This window comes from Tetrahymena thermophila, assembly GCF_000189635.1.
Source record: "Tetrahymena thermophila SB210 genomic scaffold scf_8254104, whole genome shotgun sequence".
Lineage (NCBI taxonomy): Eukaryota > Ciliophora > Oligohymenophorea > Hymenostomatida > Tetrahymenidae > Tetrahymena > Tetrahymena thermophila.
In genome coordinates, this window is record NW_002476052.1 from 18,301 (window position 1) to 41,388 (window position 23,088).

The following is a 23,088-nucleotide window of genomic DNA, read 5'->3' on the forward strand; positions in this document are numbered from 1 at the left end:
AATTATTAAATTTTATTGTAAATGATTTACATTTAAAAAACTTAAATATATTGTATTAACTGTGTTAAACATGCTTAAGATTGACTACTATCTCTTTATAAATAATAAAAATTTGCATAAATTGAGGATGTTAAAAATATAATTCATAAAAATATTTTTATTTTTTTATAATTTATTTGTCATTTAGTTTTTCTTAGTTTGCTAAAGGATAATATGATAAATCAATCAAAATAAATGTGATTTCTAGTAAAATGAATTTGTAATTCCTTTTTGTTTGTTATTCTATAAAGGCAATAAAATAAATATCATCATCTATTATTTAAATATTTATTTATTTTACATAATTTTTAATAATCATTATATTGAAATTTAAAAAGAAAAAAGAATATTACTTAAAATATTTCAACTCTTATTCTATCTATAGCTTTAATAAAAATATTTATAATTTTATTTATATTTTGAATTATGAGTTTGTTTTTAAATTAGCTTTAAAAATATTTTGAATGATAACTTTTTGATTTTTTAATATTTATAAATTGTAATAACTTAAAAGTTTATATTTTTTTTTGAGTGATTAGGATTATTTGATTTTTTATTATATTATTGTTTTTTTCAGTAAATTTTAATTATTAATTAATTAATTTATAACTTTTAATTGATATTTTGATATTGTTGTTTTTGTAAAAATATTAGTTAATATTTAGATTTGCTCTTAGATTTACTTAAAATCTAAACAACTTCTTATTTAGCTTAAAATTATAGGATTTATCAGTTTTATCACTTCTATTTAAGTTAAATCTTTCTTCTTTATTGATCGATAGATATGCTGTCTTCATAGAGGATGTATAAAAAAGATTTAGTTCTTTCTGAAGCCATAAAGACTCCTACATCTTCTTATATAAATGTTGCTTCATAATCTAATATAATGAATTAGAATAATGCAGAATCTCAGTTGAATATAAACAATAAAATTCATTCTCCTAGAGGGATAATTCAGCCTAGAAAATCATAACCTAATCTTCTTTAAAAAACTTTTTATACTCCGGCTAACGAAACTACACAAACTTCTTTCAGGCCAAGCACTCAAGGAAGTAAATTATTAAATACATTTAAAATGGAAAAATAGCTAAAGCTTTTTAAGTTCATAAATAAGACTGATAAGAAAAAAAGCATAAGAGATTCATTCTATAAAATATGAATAATTGAACTAATTTTTATAAATTATACTAATGATTATTTTTAAAAATAGCTTAGAGCAGTAGACTGCCTAAAAAGCTTACAATGTAGTTAAATAAAATATCCAAACTTTTTGTTACAGAATTGAATGGGTATGAGAACGATGAGCCAACGAATAGCAATTATTTCCATACTACATAATTTGATGATGATGGAGATTCTTATCAGCCAAGATTTTTTAACAAAACAACATCTAAATTTGGGTCTCGAAGCATTTCAACAGCATCTCTAGTTTCAAGAAAAAAATCTGATCAAGCAATAGAATCTGTATTCAAATAATTTAGTTTTAAAATTAAACATAGAAGAAGAAGATAAAAGAATATCTATTTATAATTTTCGAAACTATTTATATTTTTTTCAATAATTTTTTTATTATTTATACAAAATAAAATATTATTTTTATTTTGTTATGTAAATTATTTCAACCATTTTATTTATTATTTTCATTATTTAAAATAAAAGTACAAAGCTGCCTCAAAGAAGCTAAGACTTTTTTTAAAAGATCAGGAAGCAAATGAAGCTTAAAATTTTGTAAAGCCTTCAATAATAAAAAATGGAATGGAAAGTATGAAAAAAATTAGCATTGTTACTCCCAAGGCTTCATTTAGTCATGGATTTTCACAGATAAGGGATATGAAAGGATATCTTAATTAGGAAGTTCTCTCTCATTAAATTAATAATAATAGTTAATAATCGTTTCGTAATTAAATTAATAAGAATAATCTAAATACAACTTCTTAAAAGTAATTTATTTCTTCTTTTCTTGTGAGAACAAACTTGCTTAGGTCTAAATATAAAATAAAAACTTATTTTTTTATTAAATAGCACCGTTACTGAAAGGTTCACTACAGTTCCAGAATAAGAATAAAAAATAATCTAATAAATCAATATGAGCAAATTTTGTTCTACTATCACACCTGGGTTAGAAGAAGAGTTAATTATAGGTAAAGATAAATACAACTAGCTTATGTAAGATATTAGAGAAAAAGAGAATAAATTAAAATAATTGCTTAGGAGCAATTATAAATTAGATACTAATGAAATACACTAGTCAATATTCTTAAATGAGAAAATTAAAAATTTGTAAAAGGAAATAGATTAAATAAATGATCAAATTTTTGAGCAAGAAAGACTAAAGGAGTCTCTTTCACATATGAAAGAAGTAAGATATAAAGACAGCTTAATAAATTCAAAACCGTTGCTATTGCACTTAGAAATCAATTAACATATGAGTAGATTTTTAAATAAAACATCTGATAAACTCTAAACTGATGCAAAGAAAATCACTTAACTTTTTGTAAAACGAATTAATTTATTTTATATGAAGAATAAATTTTATAAATTTAATTTAGATTGAGATGGTAGAAGCAGCTCATGAAAAAAAAAGATAAGAATAAGTATAAAAGGAATAGTGGAAGAGTTCTTAAATAAAATAATAAAAAGAGTAAGAAGCAGAAAGGTTGGCTGAATTCGAAAGCACAATGAGATAAATTGTAAAAAATAATTAAAAGGAATAGAGAAAATAAAGGGCAGAGGATCTTAAATAAAAGAAAATCTAAGAGGAGCTTTAAAAAAATGCACTTGCTTTTCATTTATAAGAACAAATTGATTTATTTAGCAATGATTTCATCTATTTTCATTAAAGTTATCCTTTGGTTTCATCTTATAAAGATTTGCTAGACTTTTGTGTTCATGTCAAGTAAATAGAATTTTTATTCTCTCCATTAAAAATTAAATAAAAAAAATGTGTAGATAAAATACATAAATGCTTTAAAATGAAGAAAAAGAGTACAAATAAATAAATAACCAACTTTAAGAGGAAGTCAATTAGCTACAAAGTGAATTACAAATTTTGAAGTACTCATAAGAAACAAAGACCGATTAAATTATAATATAGCACAACATGCAAAGACATCCTAATGAATTCAATAGAGAAGATGACTTTATCAATATTCCAGAATTCGAAAAAGAGTATATTGAAAACAAAAGAAAATATCACTTTAATGCTAATAGAGTAAACAAATATATCTTTTGTTATTTAAAATAAATATAAAAATTTTTATATATTTATTCTTATGTATTAACACCTACATCCTTTAATAAATTTTTCTAATTATTTGGGCGTAAATTTTTCATACAATAATTTGGTATTAACATAAATGGGTGTTAATTAATAAAAATTTACTTAATTTATTAATTTACATATTTATTAACAGGTTGATAGAATGGTTAAAGAAGAAAATCATGCAGAAATTTTGCTAAATGGAATTCATCAGAGAATAACAGATTTAATAAAAAAAATGCCTTAAACAGTATATCTAAAAAATAATTAATTTATCTCTTAAAATATTTGTTTTTTTAAATTTATTTAGCATAAATAAAGATTTAATTTGAAGAACTTTGATTATAGAGAATTAGAAGAGTCTATGAGTAATCTAACTTTTACTATATAAAACTTATAAGGTTTAATTTAAGATATAATAAATGGATAAATTAAATCAATTAACTTAAATAAGTAACCTTCTATATAAGAAGAATAACTTTAAGAAAACTATTTTATGAATGTTTCAAAATCATATTCCAATCAAACACCTTAAAAAGAACTAAAAGATAGTCAAGGTTTTGATTTTTAAATAAATGGTCATTCAATAATTGATACAACTTCTAAAGCTTTGATATAAGTCAGTTAAACTCCTATAAGCTGAAAAAATTTGTTACCTAAAATTGAATTTTATCAAAAATAAACATAACTTAAAATAAAAAAAAATGATCCTAAAAAAATTAGAATAATTAAGTAATTCTTTAAAAACTGATAATACCAAAAAAAAAATATAACCAAAAGAAATCCAATAAAATAATTTATAAATAGTAGAATAAAATTACTAAGGATAAAGAATATCAAATAATAATTTTAACAAATAAATATTCAAATCCATTAAAAATCCAGTAAATGTAGATAAAAACTAACCAAAAGATTTGCAAAATAATAATAATTATTTAAAAACACAATTTACAAATTAAAGTGTTTATTATTTTAATTTTAATGTTTTTATTATGAAAATATTTTAATTGCTAATATTTCCTTTAGTAAATATTTAATTTCTTCTAAAAATATATCAATATTTTTTTGTATATATTTTATTTAATTTTATACTTTATCGTATCTAGTTAATAAAGAATATTCTTTTTTTAAACTCTAATGTCATAAAAATTTGCAGGTGTTTAGCAATAAAAAAAATATAAAATTTCTTCTGAATTATTCACAATCGTTTAAAGCCAAACAATTTTTTAAAAATTGAATGAAGCAATTAAATAATGGTTTCAAATATTATTAAATATAATAATATGCTATTAGTTCGAAGATAGCTTATTTATATATTCATTGATTTTTTTTTTGGTAATATTTAACTGGTTATTTCATAAATGCATAGATTTTTAATCTAATTTATAAATTTTATTCTAATCAAAAATATATAATATTTTGTGAATGCAAATTTGCTTACAAATAATTGTATTTATATATGAAATTATACAAACAAATAACTTGTTTTTAGGAAAGCATTAAAAATATTTAGTAAAAAAATATATCTAATTATAAATTATATTTTTTATATCAAAGGCAAAAAAAAATTTAAAAATAAAATATAGGCATTTCATTCAATTAATTAACTAATTAATAATATTTAAGTTTTAATAATATTTCCAAAGATAGATTAAATTTCAAATAAAGAGATTAGAAGTAATAATTAAGATTATGGAAAATAATTTGTAATTTACAACGCCAAAAAAGTCTTAGAGAGCATAAAGAGATGAAAATGGGATGGTAAATGACGAGTTAGAATATGAAGCAGGAGATCTAAGAAGACAATAAAGCGAATTAAGAGGGAAGATAGAAGATAGATAACATATGCTACAATTACAAAAAGTTAATTAATCATAAGCAAATCAAACATTCAGATTTCTTTAAATTGTGAATATCTTTTTTTCTTTACTTTTTGGTATAGGATGTTTAACCCTCTACCCTGAGATTCATCTTATTAACAAAAAAGTATTTTATTTAGTCATCTTCTATATGGCTATAAGTATATTGTGCTTCTTCTTTAGCTTAATCATTATGATTATATTTTGGTTTGGAAGCAAAATATTTCATAAAAACTAAAATTAATAACAGGCATAAAATCCTCCTAGCCACTAAAACACTAACCGTAGTAATCCAGTAAATAATGATGTTGAAATGTATAACTCCCAATTAAATAGAAATAATGTTAACTATAACAGTGCAACTAACTTAATATTTGCAAATAATTATAATAACTATAATAGCAATAACGCATAATAACTTAATCAATCAATGGAAAGTGAACATAGTGTGATCGCCTTTAGGACTGTTAATAATAATTTAGATTAAGTTCCCTGGTGCAACGTAGGTTGGTTCCCATTAGTTTATTTCTCAACTCTTTATATTGCTTATTTCGTGTATTTAATTTTAAGCACAAGCTTGATAGTAGAAACATGGTAAAAAATACCTTTGCTTGTTTCTATCTTTTTAATATATATCTACATAGTTGGTGTATTACATGTGGTAATGGCCCTTACTTTATTATTTACTAAAAAATTTATTTCTCGTCATATTGAAGAAATGGAAGAAGCTGAAGTCTACAAAGTAAATGATGAAGAAATACAAAGAAGAAAATAAGAAATACTAGAAGCTCGTAATAGAGATATCTAAAATACTCAAAGAAATAAATGAACTTTAAGTAGAAAATACACTAAAAAGAATCTTCTAATTAATAATAAAACTTTCAAATAATTGATCATTAAATGAACTAACAATCATATCAAATCATTCTCAAGTTAGTTAGTGAGTAAGAAGGTAATTAAGCAAGAAAGAGAGATAAAAAAGAAATAATATAATAATATTTAATAGCTAAAATATAATATTAATTAACTAATTAATTAATTTAATAAATAAATAAATTTTAAATATTACTGGTTTTCTTTATTTATTGATATTTATTTATATAAAATATATTATTGTTTATAAATCACTTCAAATTAAGTGCTTTAATTACTTTCTTCGAATTGACAAAATTACTAAATTAAAATAAGTAATATTTTATTCAATTAATTTAATATTAAGTTTTTCATTTACCTTATCAATCAATTTATTTAAAAAATAAATATTCATCAAAAAATATTCAAGAAAAATCAATATTTATCTTTTTAATATAATTAAAAAATTTGAATGGTTTTAATATATGAAAGCTTAAAATATTTATTTATTGTTATTTTACTTTAAATATTTAAATAAATTTTATTCAAATTAATTAATAGAATAATAAAGTAAAATAAAAAAATATATTTCAATTAAAATGTTTCTTATTCCTAAATTTTTAAATAATATTTAAAAAAAATTGAATAAATAAGCATAATTATTTAAAAATGTTATGCTTAATTTTAATAGAAAATGTATGTTGATTTGTTAGAGATTAGAATTTAAATATTTTCTTTGATATCTCACCTAGTTTATTTTTCATTTTGAATAAAAAGCCTATTTTAATTTTAAATTTTGATAAACATTAAAAGAAAGGTAAAAAGTATGCTTTTAAAATCTTTTCTTGGTAGAATTAACTATATAATTATATCTGTTATGAAATATTAATAAAAGTTTAATCAGTTAAAATAAGTGCTCATAAAGTAACATAACATAAGAGATTAATTGATTAATCATTTCTTTTAATATCTCAGAAAAAAAATTATAGAGAAAGATTAACTAATTTTTCTTAGCCTACTAGTTGTTAAATATTGATTTTTAATTAATTTATCTTAACAAAGTAAAAAGTAATTTATTAAATTGTTTAAAGGCAAAAGCATTAATCAAAACAACTAATTAAATTAGATGAGCAGAGCCAAAGTAAACTCAGATAGTTTATAGATTATAGGTGGCGGCGGTGGAGGAGGTGAAATTTATATGACAAATAGCGAAGTAAATCAATATAGCAATTTACAAGATAACTTAAGTAGCTAAGATTAAATAGGAATGTTTTCATTTAGAAATTAAAAATTAAACTCGCTTCACTCTAGGAATAACGAATAATATGATAAAGAAAGCGTCTAAGCAAACAAATAGGGATAAAATACAAATTAGAATATTTCTCAAAATCATTCACCGATTAATTAACAAAATTAGTTTTACTCTTTCAACTAGTATCCTAATTAAAGCGGTAGATAGAGTTAGTGTAGTCAATAGAGTATTCCTTATAATCCTAGTTCTTCTTTATAAACATTTGGAAATGCATCAAACATGAGGAGAGAAAGAGAATCATCCAACTCATAAATTGAGAGCACCCTTAGATAAACTTAGCATCATAGATATAATTCTGATGCGAGCATTATTAACCATACTATTAAAACTGCTTAATCAGAATTAGTTAGCCAATCATTTGGTATTAATTAAGGTACTTAGCAAAATCATCATCAAAATTTTAAGATGTATAATAATTCTCAATAAAATTTAAACAATACACAACTATAAAATTAAGAAAACTAACATTCTTATCCTAACTTCAACAACTCCAACTAAGCTGTTAAAAATTAAGATCCTCATTTAAGCTAAAAAAATAATTAAAATAATAATAATTAGCAAGAGAGAACAAATAACTACGTTTATGAAGAAAACAACTTGAATAAAAACTAATAGTAGAAGCATATGAGATCGAATTCCCTTTAATAAAACATGTATCAAAATAATATGAAAATCCAAGGTTCAGTTTATTCAAATAGCAATAATACAAACAATATCCAATATTAACATTAGAATAGTGCTTAGCAAAATTTTTAGAAAGCTAATAACAGTCATAATCAAAATTTTAAAAATCAAAGTGATTAAAATTAAGTTGATCAATAGCAAATATTGAATATCTAGAATCATAGCAGACAAGAATAGCATTATCAGAAAAATAAAATAAATTAAACCCACCATTATTAAAATCAGTCATAAGATTATATAAGTTAAGGTGCATAGTAAAGTCACTTTAATAGCCAATAATCAAATAATTATTAAAGCAATAATTAAAATCATAGTAATTATAACTCTTAAAAATAATAATAATTTAATTAAAATATTAATTAGACTAATGGTAATTCATAAAAATATTAGCCTCCATAAGAAAAGCAGTACATATCAATCGATAAATCCTAGATTAGCTCAATTAATAGTGGTAGAAATAATCAATCTAATAGTTAGAGTTTATATTTTATTTCTCCAAGATCTGATTCAGTCTTTTTTAATTAAAATAGTTCTGTCCAATCTTAACAAGGAGTTTTTCATATTAATACTTACAAATTAAATAATCATAAATCAAACACTAACCAATAACCAAATAGTAATAGCAACAATAACAACAATAATAATGGTAGTGGTTTTAACAATAATTCTATTACAAAAGAAATGGATTTTATTAAAGACTCCACAAGAAAAATTAATCAGGATTTATCACCAGAAGATGAATTTTTAATAAAATTTAAAAAGATGAAAAATAATTAATTTTTGAATAGACCACAATCTAACAATCCAGAACAAAGAAGAAAATAAAAGAATGATTATCCAAGTATCGAAAATGAGTTTAATTTCACTGAAAACATTAATAATAACCCTCAAAGCTTAAACGACCAATCTATTTAAAAAATAAATTTATCAAATAATAGCTATTAAAATGGTATAAATACTAACCCAAATTCTAATAACAATAGCTTTTTAGCAAGAAAAGCTAGTAAGAAAAGTAATTATATCAATTATCCAACTCATTCAAAAAGAAAATATGATCAGATAAATACAAGTGGTAAAAAAGATTCAAGTCAATAAGATAACTCTCTTATTTTAACAAAAGAAAATAACTTGGACAGCTAACCTCATTATATTGGCTCACCTTTGTCTCCGTCTGGAGTAATTGAGCATTTTAGCCACAAGAACAGTATAACATAAGAATTTAACGGAAAGAACATTTATAAATAAGATGAAATATAGATATATGCTAATACTTAGAATAATAATAACAATAGTTTAGGAAGTACAATGTAAAGTAATCAAAATAAGAATAATAACAATTCTAATAAATATGGTTCAGCTGAAAACTCACATCAAAAAAATCCTTTAAGTATAAGTAATAATAAAAATAGTAATTTTAATAGTACTTACCTAAACTATTCTAAGTCTGTGAACGCAGAGCATCCATTTAAAAGAGTAGAATCAACTGTTAGTTCTCCGAACCATTAGATTAATAAAAATTATAATCAGATTATTTCCTCAAACTAAAACAATCCGATTAACAAAGAAAATATCCTCGTAGCTAATAATCATAAAGATAATTTAGGAAGATCTTAATCTGCTGGATTAGTCAATAAGAAGAAAATATTCAATTAGTAAAACTTCAGCAACTCCCCTAACATTTAAAAAGAAAATAAAAAATTATAAAATTCTCCTATTTTAATGTCAAACGAAACATTTTAGGTTGACAATAAGCTTTATGAAACAAAATAGAAGTTTTAAGAAGAGAATTAAACACCAAAAGTAAATTAACTTTTATTTTCAGGAATTGAAATAAACTAAAAAATACAAGTGGATAGTGCTCAAATACTCAAATCAGATGAAGATAATCTTAAAAAATATATTTAATTATAGAATGAAATTAACAATAGTTAAACTGAAGTAAAGTAAATGAAAGAAGAAAGTAAGTCCATCAATTTATAGAATTATAAAGATGCAAGAAAAAATTCAAAAGAAATTGTATTAAATTAAAACAAGATCAAACCTGGGGAAAATGTGAATAAAGTAGCCTATAACAACGCTATTTAATTATCTTAAAACTAAGAAAAATCTCTTAAAAAAACAGCTGCTGAATATTTAATGTAAAAAGCAAGTAAACAGCAACTCTATAGCAATAGTTATAATATTTCAGGCTTTACACCTCAGCATATAATTAATAGAAATCAGCCTTCTTAATAAAATTTGAATTATTTTCAAGCAAATTAGAAGGCTTCATCTACCCTTCCAACTAATCATGATCTGAGAAATAAAATAACAAAATATAGCGATAACTTTATAAAGAAAAAAAGCTTGCCAACATATTAAAATACCTAACAAGAAGAAAATTTACTTTATTAAAATTACTTAGTTAAAAGTAAATTAAATAGTAATAATATATAAAGAAATAATTTCGCAATAAATTTAAGCAATCCAAATTAAATTAACGGTAATAATTCTCTTAACCATGTTAGCAAATATAATGAAGCCAATAAAGAGAAATAAAAAACTCCAAGAATGAAAATTTTCGATCATGAAACTTCTCAAAACCACTCATTCAACAGAGATAGATCAAGAGTAAGATATTTTTTGTGTTTTTAATTGAGCATTGATTTATTTAAAAATAAATAAAAAGGATATAAGCCCAAACAGAAATATGATATTCAATCAGCCTTACCTCTCTAAAAGCCCTATAGGTAGAGATTTAGACGAAAAAGAAGGAATTCTCTCTGCAAATAATAGCATAGAACTTAGAAACTCTCCTTTTGTTTCTAAAAATCCATAATTTAAAACATAAAAGCAACCTATATAATTAATGTAAAAGTAACCTTTAGATTCACTTACTCAATTAGAGCCCTGTGATATTTCTGAAGCAAGCATTGCTAACTAAAATATACCTAAATAAACTTTAGATTCTAAACATGACAAAACCTAGACTTACTTTTCTAAAGTGAAGAATGAAAATAAATATGTAACTAAATATAATTTTTGTTTTCAATTTTATTAATGTGTTTAATCAAAAAAAATCAAGGATGGAATTCAACAACATTAGCAGGTGTAAGAAGCAGAAAATAAAATAAACGAAGTAAAAATGAATAATATTCTCGAAAAGTAAATATATCCTCTTGTCGTTTCAGAATAATTTAAGCAGATGTATAATAAAGAGTCATCAAATTATAATTAAATAGTAAACACAATTAATCACAAAAAAAATGGAATGCTAGGTTCTCCTACTTCATAAGATAATTATCTTGATTAAAAATATAATAGAAATAATAAAAATTTTCCAGTTTAAGTCAGTGTTTCTAATAATCCTAACAATAACAATATCTTTACTCCAAGAGTAACCTCTCATAATGAATTTGAAAAAAAAAATAGTATTTAGAGTACTCCATAGTAATTAAATACAGTTACCAATTAAAATTAATAAATAAATAAGATAAAAAGTGATAAAAATTTATAATAATTATTTTTTTACTGCAAATTTTGCTAGATATTTACAAGAGATTCTTTAAGTTAACATGAAATTTTGTGTAGTAAGTAAATGAAATAGATGGAATTAATGTAAAAAAGCGAGCAAATATCATTCATTAACTCAAGAATAAAAAATGTTTAAGAATTTTAGACTTTTCTTTTACAAGTTTTAACAACTAAAAAGTTAATCTTTTATACAGAATTCCATGATGAAAACTTAAAAGAAATACTATAAAATAATGAAAATGTTGAAAAAATGTAAAATACCTATTAAGATTTAATGCTATTATTTGAAAGGGTTCAATCCTTTATCCTATAGCAGTAATAGTAGAATAATCAACAAATTTCTTAACAACAATAGTTATATAATAAAAATTTCCTTTAGTTAATAGAAACGACTATTTTACTTGCCTTCTAAAAATTAAGAGCAATAGCTTTATGATCTAATTTAATTTATTAAAAGCTTCAAAAAATTAATTGACTTTGAGAATAAAATTTTTTTATCTCATATCTTAATAAATTTAAATAGTAAAACATAATTAATAAAAATAGAGAAAAATGCAAACACTTTTTAAAATGCGTATTGTTATAGGAAGAAAGAGTTCAATCATTAATCAAAAAACAGTAAAAGTAGATTTATCAATTAATTTTTTTCATAATAACAATTTTATAAAATAACGACACTAAATAGAAATATCTGACAGTTTTATTGTAAATTATGATAAATAACATTTTTATTTTAATTTGTTTAGAACTTCAAAAATAAATTTTGTGTATAAAATTAATTTATCTCATTTTTTATTGGCGGCAAAACCTTTCATAATTTCTAGTGAAATGAAGAATTATTTAATATAAGTAAAAAATATATTCTTTTATTATTATTTATTATAAATAATAAAGCATGTACATACATATTTTATCTTTAGTATATTTAGAATACATATCATAACTTATCTATATATTTATATTAAATTTCTTTTGCTATTGCATTAAATAAATATCATTCAATATTATTCTATATTAATCAAATTTACTAGAAATATTCTGAAACATTCAAAAAAATGTCATTAAACCAAGAAAAAGTTAAGCAGGTCGCTAAATAAATTTTAATAATACACTAAAATAAAACTTAAAATAATTTAGTATGTAAATGATTAAATACAGACCTATATAAATCCTAAATCAAGATTATTTTACATTAAACTTTTTATAATAAATAATTAAAAAAAAAAATCAAAATGAAAAAGCCATTAAAAGAAATAAAAAGTTAAAAAAATCATAATTTGAATTACGAATACATATATAAAACAGGTAATAACTACTGTGATAAAATTAAAAGAACTTAAATACAGCTAAAGAGAATAATAAAATCACACTAAGGTTAAATCTTGTGTAGAAAATTAAATTAGAAAATATAATAAATTTTAGGATGTGATCATTTAAGAGGATTTGTTAATATTTAAAATATAGATACAGATGATAATAACTTAAATGAAGAATAAGTTTTATAAATTAAATAAGAGCTAATTAAAATACAATATGGTAATAGTAAGGAATTTTACACAGTGTATAGTTAAAAGTCTCCATTTTTATACATTAGCGTATATGATGATAATCAAAAAATTATATCATCTATTGAGGAGACAGTTGATGAATATAAATTTCTTTTAATGGAAAAGGTGTAAGAATAGATAAGTTTAATACATAAATAAGTAAAAAACTAAATACTTTCAAAGGATTTATCTGAAAAACTATTAAAACTAAAGATTCAAATAAATAAATAAAAATAATAATATAAAAATAATTTTATTATTAAAGAGAATCTTGAAAGATTTCCATTAAAAAAAAGCAAGAAAAATAATTAAAAATTATATGAAAATTTCGATAATAATGGATATAAAGAATAAAACAATTGGTCTGACGAAGAAGGTTAAGAAGATGATTATTCATAAAATGGATTTTCTGATGAATATTCCCTAGACTATGATAATTGGTCATATGGGTCTTGCGTATGTAAAGAAATTCCATAGGATTTTAGACTTTATTGAAAATAGACCATGCTTTAATTAAAAATATTTATATTTTTTTATTTTTATATGTTTAATATTTAGTAATTATCTAAAATACAATTAAAGATGATATAATTTTTTTGGATATTTGCATTCATATAGTCAACAAATTTTAAATATATTGGTTTATACCTCAATTATAAAATAAATAAATAATAATAATAATTTGTTTTAGGCGAATTTTATTATATTAAATTATATTAACTTTCAGAATAAAACAAACACTTAAATTTTATTTAATAATAATAATCAGTTTAATAATTTTGAATATTAATTAAAGAACTACATGATTTTTATCAACTTTTTTGATTGGTTATGCTTTATATCCTTATATATATTAAAAAATCGAGAGATATTAATTTCAAGCTAATTTAATAATGATAATAAAATATTAAGAATAATTAACTAACTTTTTAATCAATTAAATCTAAATATCAAAATAAAATTCATAGCAACAAATATATAATTTTAGGTTAGGTTAGAATACAAAGACATCTTTTTAGTTTAGCATACCAATTAGTTTTACAAATTTGTTTTGTTACCATGAATTCATAACTTCAACAATATCAACAATATCCTTCTTCTTCTCAAAAAAATTAGGCAGAAATAAACAGTTAACCTATTTAATTGCCTTCTAAAATTCATTATCACTCTAGGTAGAATTCTCCAACAAATCTAACAAATTTGTTAGGACTCAGTAGTAAAGCAGAGTAATTCAACACTAATAATTTATATGAGTACACTGATTCAAATTATAATCCTTTATAAGATAGCCCATTTATTAACTTTAGTTAGCTAGAACCAACGCCAAGCAGTGGATAAAAAAGCATAATGAAAGTTAATAGTAAGATTTTAGATCCTGTTTACAAAGGATAGCAGTATGAACTAAAATTAGACTCAGATAAATAAATTTCAGCCACAAATTAATTATAAAATATAACGAAACCAAATATATTTGTTACTTAAGAGTATTTAGAAAATGATAAATTAGCTCCAACAAAAAAAGATTTTGACATTAGTGGATTTTAGATTAAATCCTAATAGATATCTCCAAATTCAGTTAAATAAAATTAGTAAGCAGCATATAGTAACAACCAATATTTTACTTCTGCTAATAAAAATGATACATTATAGTAAAATAATTAGCAAGATGAGAGAAGAGTGCTTGATTTTAGTGATAGATTAAATTCTACAGGTAAAAAGATAACTTAAATTAGGTCTCCAGCTTTAACTTAAAAAACTAAGCCTTAGCTTGGATTTAATTAATCTAACTTTAAAACCCCTTAAACTGAATAATCAGAATAAAAACAAAATTAAGGTGGTTCAGTAGAAAAAAATACTACTCCTGCAAATAAAACTTTTGAAGATACACCAGAAATTATTAAGATAAGCAAAAATGTTTTACAACCATAATTTCCTGCATCTTATTCTTACTCATCCTTAAATAATCCAGCCTCTTTAAAAATCAAAAAGCCTTCACCAAAAAATATGCAAGCAAATCAATCTATTTTGTAACCAAGTTAGCAACAATAGTAACAGTTGCTACAGTAATAGAATAATGAAAGTTAAATTAGTTAGTTTGAAAGCATAAACTTAAATCAACCTAGAGGAAATAACACGAGCAGTAACATTAAGAAATATTCTTATGAAACTAAAAACTCAAATGGCAGCAGATATATCAGTGAAAAGCGGAGCGCTAATTTTCCTTAAATAGATATTGAGCATATGGATAAATACAGTCAACCTTCAATCTAAAACTCTTTATAAAATATAAGTATTAGTTAGAACTAAAGTCAATAGTAATCTGCTTCATCATAAAAATAATAAAAATATTCATAAGAAAATAAATATAGTAGTCTTTACAAAGTCAAATCTTCTTCAAATAATTTCAATAATTAAAATAATTATAATGAACCTATAAGCAATAAAGTGCACAATCAAAATAATTTTCATTAATTTAAAAAAGTGAAGGATCCTTATAATAATTATTATGATAGCAGACCTATTATACCTTCTTCAGATCTTAATAATTTAAGTGATATTTCTGAATAAGTATCCAAGCAAACTCCTTCTAAAGTGGCAGGCTACCACAGTGCAATAAACTAAAATTTAAACTAGTCTGATATTAAAAAGATGTAAGAATTTCCTTAAAAAAAGAGAGAATTATTGGAATAGCAAAGATAACTTCTTTAAAAAGAAAGAGAAATTCTAGAAAGAGAAAAAGAGCTTATTGAATAAGAAGAAGAAATATTTTATGAAACAAGCTAAGGATAATTAACCTAAATGAGTCCATCTCGCTCAAGTAACAATCCTTTAAATATGGCTACAACACCAAAAGATAAAACATTAGATTTATAAAATTATATGAACACTCAACCATATTAAAGTAACTTCTACCTTGATGATAAAAATTATTCTCAACAATAGTAATACGAATCAGTAAAATCTAGTAAAAAATCATAGTAGAACACTCAAGCATTTACTGGAACAGATAAAATTTATGAAAAGACAATAAGAGACAGCTAGAATGTTAACTCATAGTATAAATTAGGCTTTATGAATAATTCTTCTTAAGCACCTGAAGAGCAGAAGTAGACTCTTAATTAAACTGAGCAAACGAATAAAATATCTGCAGACAAAAAAACTAATCCATTTTACTATACATTAAATAGTCTACATGCATCTAAAAATAGCTAACCTACCCAGTAGTTTTAGTACATTGATTAGGTATTTTTAATATTTTAGTATTTTAAATCAAGCTTATTTAATTTTTTAGTTTTAATAGTAAAAAGCAATGTAAATATCTTAAGAATAAAATTTTTAGAGAAAAAAAAGTGATTTAGAATAAAGCTTCCATACTAATATGAATGCAGAAGAAGAGAGAAATGTCAAAGACATAGTAAATTATTTTAAAACAGACTAAGAAAAAACTAAAAAATCTTCCCATAATGACTAATCTAATAATATTAACAATCCATACAACAATAAAATAATATAGTTACCTTTATCTATGAAAAAAGAACTGTCTTAAAAAAACAAATAGCCTCAAATAACAAACTAATCACCACCTGAAAGGACTGAAGAGACTTTAATCCTTGAACTTATGACTCCTCAAAAGAATAATGAATAAAATGAATTAATGGCTAAAAATTTAAATCCTCCTTAACCCTTTTAGATAGATACAAATAACCCAAACGCTTACTATATTAAGAAGCAAAAAATATTTTCTCCAAATAGCTAAAAAAATAGATCTTCAACACCCCAAACATACTTTTCAAAAAATAACTATAACATAAAAATCAGTCCAAATTATCATGAATTTGGTATACAAGTTGATGAAAATAGTTTTTATGATAGAGCATCATTTATTGTAAAATTTCAGATTTTTCTTTTAATAATTATTATTAATAAACAAATATTTAAAATAAAAATTATAAATTTTATTTTTTAAATCAATTTTAATTTAAATTGCAAATTATTTGGAGTATTTACAGTAAATATATAATTTTATTTTGTTTAAAAGAATAAGAATTCTCCTAAAAGCGACGTAAATACTAAAAAGACAATGACAGTAAGTGATATTAAAAGTATTCCTATCAGTGCTATAGACAAAGGTTCTATGGTTTAAGGATAGTCAAACTTTAGCTCTCCAATTATGAAATTTTAATATTAAAACGATGCTAGTACTAATGACTTCGTTGACAGCAACTAGCCAATTAACTTGTCGAGCTATATAGTTTCTAATAAGTAATCAATATAAAAAGGAGACCCATAAGTGAATGATAGATATAGATCAGTGAGCTAGATATAATAACCTTAAAATAACTTATAGTCATCTATAGAATATGTTTATGGCAATAAAAATGCAAATAAAAAATAAAAGAATGATTTACTTTGCTTCGGCTGTGGAGATACTTAGACATCTACAGAAAATAACATAATAATAGAATCTGATCAATTACATCATTAAATAAATAATTAGAATTAAGATCCAATATAATAAAAGCAAACAAGTTAATTCCACACATTTTAAACTTAGCCATAAGAAATTGCTTACCCTTTGTCAAAATCTTATTAACCTACTTAAAATAATCATATAAATAAATAAATGCAGGATCAATTTATTCCAGAATAGACAGTCTAATCGACTCTGATAAATTTTAAGACTTAGGAAGATTAAAAGGCTAATCCTCCACTACTGACCCAGCTCACATTTAATCAAGACTCTATTCGCTCTCCTTACTTTAGAGATGAAAGAGAAGAGCAGGTAAAAAGAGCAAATATTTCTCCATAGAAAATATTTTATTAAAGACCAAATGGTAAATATATTTATTTGATGAAAAGTTTTGTTTATTTAAAATTATAATTTACAACTAAACAACAGCTAGTAAATCTCCAATTTAATATAGTGTAGAAAAAGTTAGCTACGATCCAACAGATTATAAAAACAATAATAATTAGAGTCATGATTTTCATAGAAATCATATTAACAATCCTGTTTATCCTATATAAAATTCAGGTGCGAATAACATCTCGAATCCTAATTTAAATAATAATCTGTAAACATAAGCTGAAAAATAAGAAAATGCACCACCATTCTTTAATCCATCAAATAATAATAGCTTCTTAAGTAATATTCCTAAATCAACTTAGCAAAAAAATAATGAAAAATTAGATTTCAGCTATATTAACGGGATATAAAATAACACTTCAGGAGTTTTTCACTTGGATTCTCAGGAATTATTTTGTGATAAATGTTTAGAATTCATAACTTAAAGCAGATTTTAAAACCATTATAATGTATGTACTGAAATGAGCCAATTTAAATTCTTAGATAAAAAAAAGTAAATGGAACTAATAAATTAAAAAATCCTCAAAATTGCATATTTGGTGAAGAGAAAAAATTGTTGTACTTCACCATTAAAAGGAAAGCTACAGAGCTAATCACCAAACTAAAGAACATTTGCAAACCCAAATTCATAATAACAATAGCAGTAAAAAGAAAATAATGATTAAACAAAACTAAGAAATTATTGTAATTATCTCAACGAGTGCTTATGTGACCTTTCTCATAAAACTATTACATACTAAGATTTCTTGTAAGGTAAAGAAGATTTGTAACTTATAATATAAAGAATTAAGAGTATAAGGGACAATCATAATATGAGTTATTATGGAGAAATGGCTTCTGATATACTAACTATCAAAAATAATCTTATGATGTAGAATCCCATTTGATTGAAATTCAACCATCAATTTTCCTATTTTTTATTTTATTGTAAATATTAAAAACCTCTTATATAAAAACATATAATCAAAATATTTTTTTATCTATCTATCTATGTATAACTAACTAATTATGTCCATATTAAAGAGTATCTATCTTTGAATTTACAACAATTCATAAATATATTAAATTTATTTTAATCTAGACTTAATTTAAAAAAAACTATAGATACTTTAAATAAAATCATTGTATAATATAAAAAATTTTTGGAAGGCAAAATAACATAAATGGTAGAGAGAAAGCAAAAATAAAAATATTAATTGTATTTAAATGATTAAATAAACATAAATTTTTTTTAAAAGAAATAAAATAGTTTATATATTAGAATGCAATTGAAAACTTAAAAGGTTAAAAAAATATATATTACCTAATTAAAATGAAATGTAAATTAGAAAAGTTATAATTTATTTATTTATTGTCTTACAAAGAGATTACTTTTTAACTATAAATATTTTTTGAATAAAAATATAAACTCCAAAGGAATGGCTATTTATAAAGTATGTAAAAATTATTATTAATTTATCAGTTAATAGCGAGTGTTAGATACTCTTTTTAAAACGTTAAGAAATAGATCAAATATAATAATAATAAATTCATAGAAATTTTAATCAAGTTAAATTGAATAACAGTAGCTTTTTTAGTTTAGTTTAGATTACAAAATTCACTCAAAATTAGCTAAAAAAGAATATAAATTAAAGCCAATGAAAGCAGAGTCAAAATAGAATTTTATAACGATTTAAGAGCACAAGTAAATCATATAAAAAATAAAACAGGAATCTTCTTAATAGCTAGACTCACTAAGCTAGTAAATGAGCAAGGTAAATAAGTTTATGCATATGAAAGCCCAAATTAATACTAAATTTTCTATTAATAAAAGCTAGAAAGAAGTTTTTAGTCAGAAGTTGAAGAAAAAGATGAGAATTTGAGAAAAAAAATAGCTAATGTATCATAAATTGAAAGGGAATACATGGAAATAAAGTAAGCTTTAGCAAATTAAGTTGAAGAGTTAAAAGAAAGTGAGTAGAAAGCATAAAATGAATTAAAAATCATAAGGAATATGTCGGAAAAATATAAAGCTGAGATGCTAGATCTCAAGGAAAAGCTAATATAAAAAGATGACCTTTTAGAGATTGAAAAAAGAGAAAAAAATTAAGTTAAATATTTAAACAATTAGCTGAATTAATAGTTGAAAGAATTAAATGAATAACTGATTGAAAAAGTATCAGAAATGACTCTTTAGGCTTAGAAGTATTAGTTAATATCTGAAAATTTAAACTCAATAACAGAAAAATTTGCTATTGAATAGAGGGATCATTAAAAATTATAGAAAGTTTTTGAAGAAAAATAAAATACTTGGAATGATTTAGAAATATAGATGAATGAAAAACTGTAAAAATTTAACTAGACTATTGTGAATCATTAACAGTAATTATAAAAATAAGAAAAAATTATTCAAAGGTAAGATCAATAGTTAACAAATTAGTAGAGTGCATTTCAGGTTTTAGAAAAAGAGAAGGAATAAATTATAAATGCCTATAATATTAAAACATAGGAATTATAATAACTTTTAGATTTGAGTTAGACATAGAATATATAGCATACAGAAATAATAGCCCAAAAATAGAAAGAAATTGAAGAATTATAGTATAAATTTAAGCTTTATCGCCACGAATTAGAATAAATTAAAAGGAAAATAGGGGAAAGTATGGTAGAGATAGTTAGAAAAATAAGAGATGATTTGCTAGAAATGTAAGATAATTCTAAAAGTGAGTTTACATCATTCTAATAAGAGTTGCTGCTTATAAAAAATGCAGTAAATGATAGAATTAGAGTGACACAGATTGAATAGTAAACTGAATTTAAGAAAATCTTAACCTAAATGTAGGATAAAGATTAGCTCATTGACGAGCTAACTCATTAAATAAAGCAATTAGATTTATTGCTAGAAAGCAGGAAGTAGGAAATTATTGATCTTTAAAGAATAAACATAGTTTCCTAAAATAAAGTAGAAGAAAATGAAAAAAAAATATCTGGTTTGTAGCAGAGCAACATTAAGCTAAACGAATAACTAAAAATTGCATAAAGAAATTTAAATGAGAATTAAAAACATGAGCAACAGAACAAGATTCAAGATCAAATTTAGTTGAAAGAAATTCATGAAAAGAATATGAAAGAAATAAACAATATATATGAAGAAAGGATAAATAATTTGAAAAGAAAAATAACTTAAATAGAAGAGGAACATGCAAATATTGAGCAGTAACTTTATGCTCAAGTTTAGTAAGTTTAAGGTAAATATTTACAATCTGAGTAGTAGCGATTAAAGCTTAAGGAATACATTTTGTAAAATATTGACAATAGAATGAATTAATTGAATTAATCACTTGACTGCTCAATAGTATAACCCTCAATATACTAGGAACATACTCCAATAAATACATAATATTCTCCTCTTTAAAATAAATCTCAATTTTATTAATAAAATTTAAATCAAAATACTTACAGTAGTCCTGAAAAGGTTGAGTTTGTTAACACATAGAGGTCTAGGTAACTTAGAGAAGAGCTAGAGTAACTTTAATAAAATATTCGTAAAGCTAGGTAGGAGTCTAATAAAAAAATAAGGTAAAAATCCATGGAAGTTTCAGGAATTTACATCAATACAAACCCTAACTTAAATACGTATTCTCAAAAAAAGTAAATGGATATGATGAATTCAAGTATTTTAAATAATAACGATCTCTTAACATAAAATAATAATCAGTTTTTATAGAATAGCTATAGTAATTTCTACAAAAACACAAGTAATAATAATAGCATAAATAACATTAGTAATAATAATAGATACCAGCATGATAAACAAAACGTTAATAATCAGTTGTCAGATAGGAGAAATATTATATCTGATGAAAACTAAAAGCCTTTTTTCTTAAGTGAATAAAAACAATTTTATGGAAATAATGTATCATATACTTAATAAGGTGATATGATTTACTTAAGATCTTCGCCATATAAAAACAATTTCAACAATAACAACAATAGTAATATAATTTAAACAAAAAATTTATCACAATCACCTATAAGCAAAACTAGCTTAAATTCAAGTTAATAATCTTATAACTAACTCAAATAGAACTAACGAAGAGTTCCTTAAAGTATTCATTATATGATCCCGAATGTAAATAAATCATTAAACTAAAATCAACTAAACAGTATAATTCATGCATAGCAATAAAACACCAATTTAAAGCATAATTTAAGTGTAAATTTTAATGAAGAACCTATTTTAAGCTTTAGAAACTCCTAGAATTGAAATGAAAAATGTCAAATGAATTTATAATGTAATTTTGAATAGTACTAGTAAATGTTAGGTATTGTACTATCTTTTGAACAAACAAAATTATTTAGAATGTTTAACAAAAAAACAATCCATTTATTTAAATTAAAAAATACAAAAATAAACATTTCAAATAAACTAAAATGAATAAAAATATTAAAATAAATAAATAAATATACTTAAAATTTTTTACTGTATTGATTTCTTTATTTACAAAGTTGTCATTTATTAACTTATTGCTTAAATTATAATAAAAATACAAATTATTTTAACTCTAAATTACTCCTACAAATACAATTCTTTTAAAAAGCATTTTTGAATTTATTTTAATAGGAAACTAAAAAATAGGTATCTAAAATTACATGAAATGAAAGATATTATCAGAAGTTTTAAAATAAATAAAAAAATTACATTTAAGATTATCAGTTATTATTAATAATTTAATGTAAATGAATAAAGTTATTAGAGAGCAAATAAATGCCTAATTTTTTTATTTCTTTTGAATAAGTTACTTGAACTAATTAAATTGAATGTGATAAATCTAAAAATAGAGTATATTATTTACATTTTAATTGTAAATTACAATTATTATTTTTCAATTTAAATTTTTAATTCCATCAGATGTCATTTATATAAAACCATAAATAAAAAATGTGTAAATATATGGATGCATCATTCTCAATTTTTATTAAATTACTTTTAGGTTTTAAAAGACTGCATTAACCACAATAAGTTATGCCATTTATTTACTGTTTAATTTTACGAATTATAATATAAATTCAGTATTTTCTAAATTTCCTAGAGAATGTTTATTATTTTTTAGCTAAGCTAGCTAATTTTTATTTTTTACTAAATTTTACTTAGGTAATGTAAATGTCGATTCACA

The 23,088-nt window shown here is 22.2% G+C and overlaps 6 protein-coding genes across 6 annotated transcripts; all 6 read left to right on the plus strand. All coding sequences in view use genetic code 6, as the record gives it.

Annotated features, from left to right (window-relative positions):
• Window positions 1–823: 823 nt before the first annotated feature.
• TTHERM_00711800 (hypothetical protein) lies at window positions 824–3,941 on the plus strand (the record flags this gene model as incomplete). Its single annotated transcript, XM_001025840.2, has 8 exons — window positions 824–1,091; window positions 1,250–1,503; window positions 1,699–1,979; window positions 2,062–2,533; window positions 2,589–2,935; window positions 2,989–3,250; window positions 3,453–3,548; window positions 3,609–3,941. 8 exons carry the CDS (start codon window positions 824–826, stop codon window positions 3,939–3,941), a joined length of 2,313 nt encoding a protein of 770 aa, XP_001025840.2.
• A 1,049-nt stretch (window positions 3,942–4,990) lies between these two features.
• Window positions 4,991–5,986, plus strand: TTHERM_00711810 (transmembrane protein, putative; the record flags this gene model as incomplete). Its single annotated transcript, XM_001025841.3, has 1 exon — window positions 4,991–5,986. The coding sequence occupies one exon, from the start codon at window positions 4,991–4,993 to the stop codon at window positions 5,984–5,986; it is 996 nt and encodes a 331-aa protein (XP_001025841.1).
• Window positions 5,987–7,135: 1,149 nt separating this feature from the next.
• On the plus strand, window positions 7,136–11,954 carry TTHERM_00711820 (hypothetical protein; the record flags this gene model as incomplete). The annotated part of the gene is made up of 3 exons (XM_001025842.2): window positions 7,136–10,615; window positions 10,674–11,009; window positions 11,070–11,954. 3 exons carry the CDS (start codon window positions 7,136–7,138, stop codon window positions 11,952–11,954), a joined length of 4,701 nt encoding a protein of 1,566 aa, XP_001025842.2.
• Window positions 11,955–12,750: 796 nt separating this feature from the next.
• On the plus strand, window positions 12,751–13,560 carry TTHERM_000711821 (hypothetical protein; the record flags this gene model as incomplete). The annotated part of the gene is made up of 1 exon (XM_012800525.1): window positions 12,751–13,560. One exon carries the CDS (start codon window positions 12,751–12,753, stop codon window positions 13,558–13,560), a length of 810 nt encoding a protein of 269 aa, XP_012655979.1.
• Window positions 13,561–14,022: 462 nt separating this feature from the next.
• On the plus strand, window positions 14,023–18,819 carry TTHERM_00711830 (hypothetical protein; the record flags this gene model as incomplete). The annotated part of the gene is made up of 4 exons (XM_001025843.2): window positions 14,023–16,308; window positions 16,358–16,951; window positions 17,105–17,900; window positions 17,966–18,819. The coding sequence occupies exons 1-4, from the start codon at window positions 14,125–14,127 to the stop codon at window positions 18,817–18,819; spliced, it is 4,428 nt and encodes a 1,475-aa protein (XP_001025843.2). The 5' UTR covers window positions 14,023–14,124.
• A 666-nt stretch (window positions 18,820–19,485) lies between these two features.
• Window positions 19,486–22,178, plus strand: TTHERM_00711840 (hypothetical protein; the record flags this gene model as incomplete). The annotated part of the gene is made up of 2 exons (XM_001025844.3): window positions 19,486–19,686; window positions 19,746–22,178. Exons 1-2 carry the CDS (start codon window positions 19,570–19,572, stop codon window positions 22,176–22,178), a joined length of 2,550 nt encoding a protein of 849 aa, XP_001025844.2. The 5' UTR covers window positions 19,486–19,569.
• Window positions 22,179–23,088: the final 910 nt, after the last annotated feature.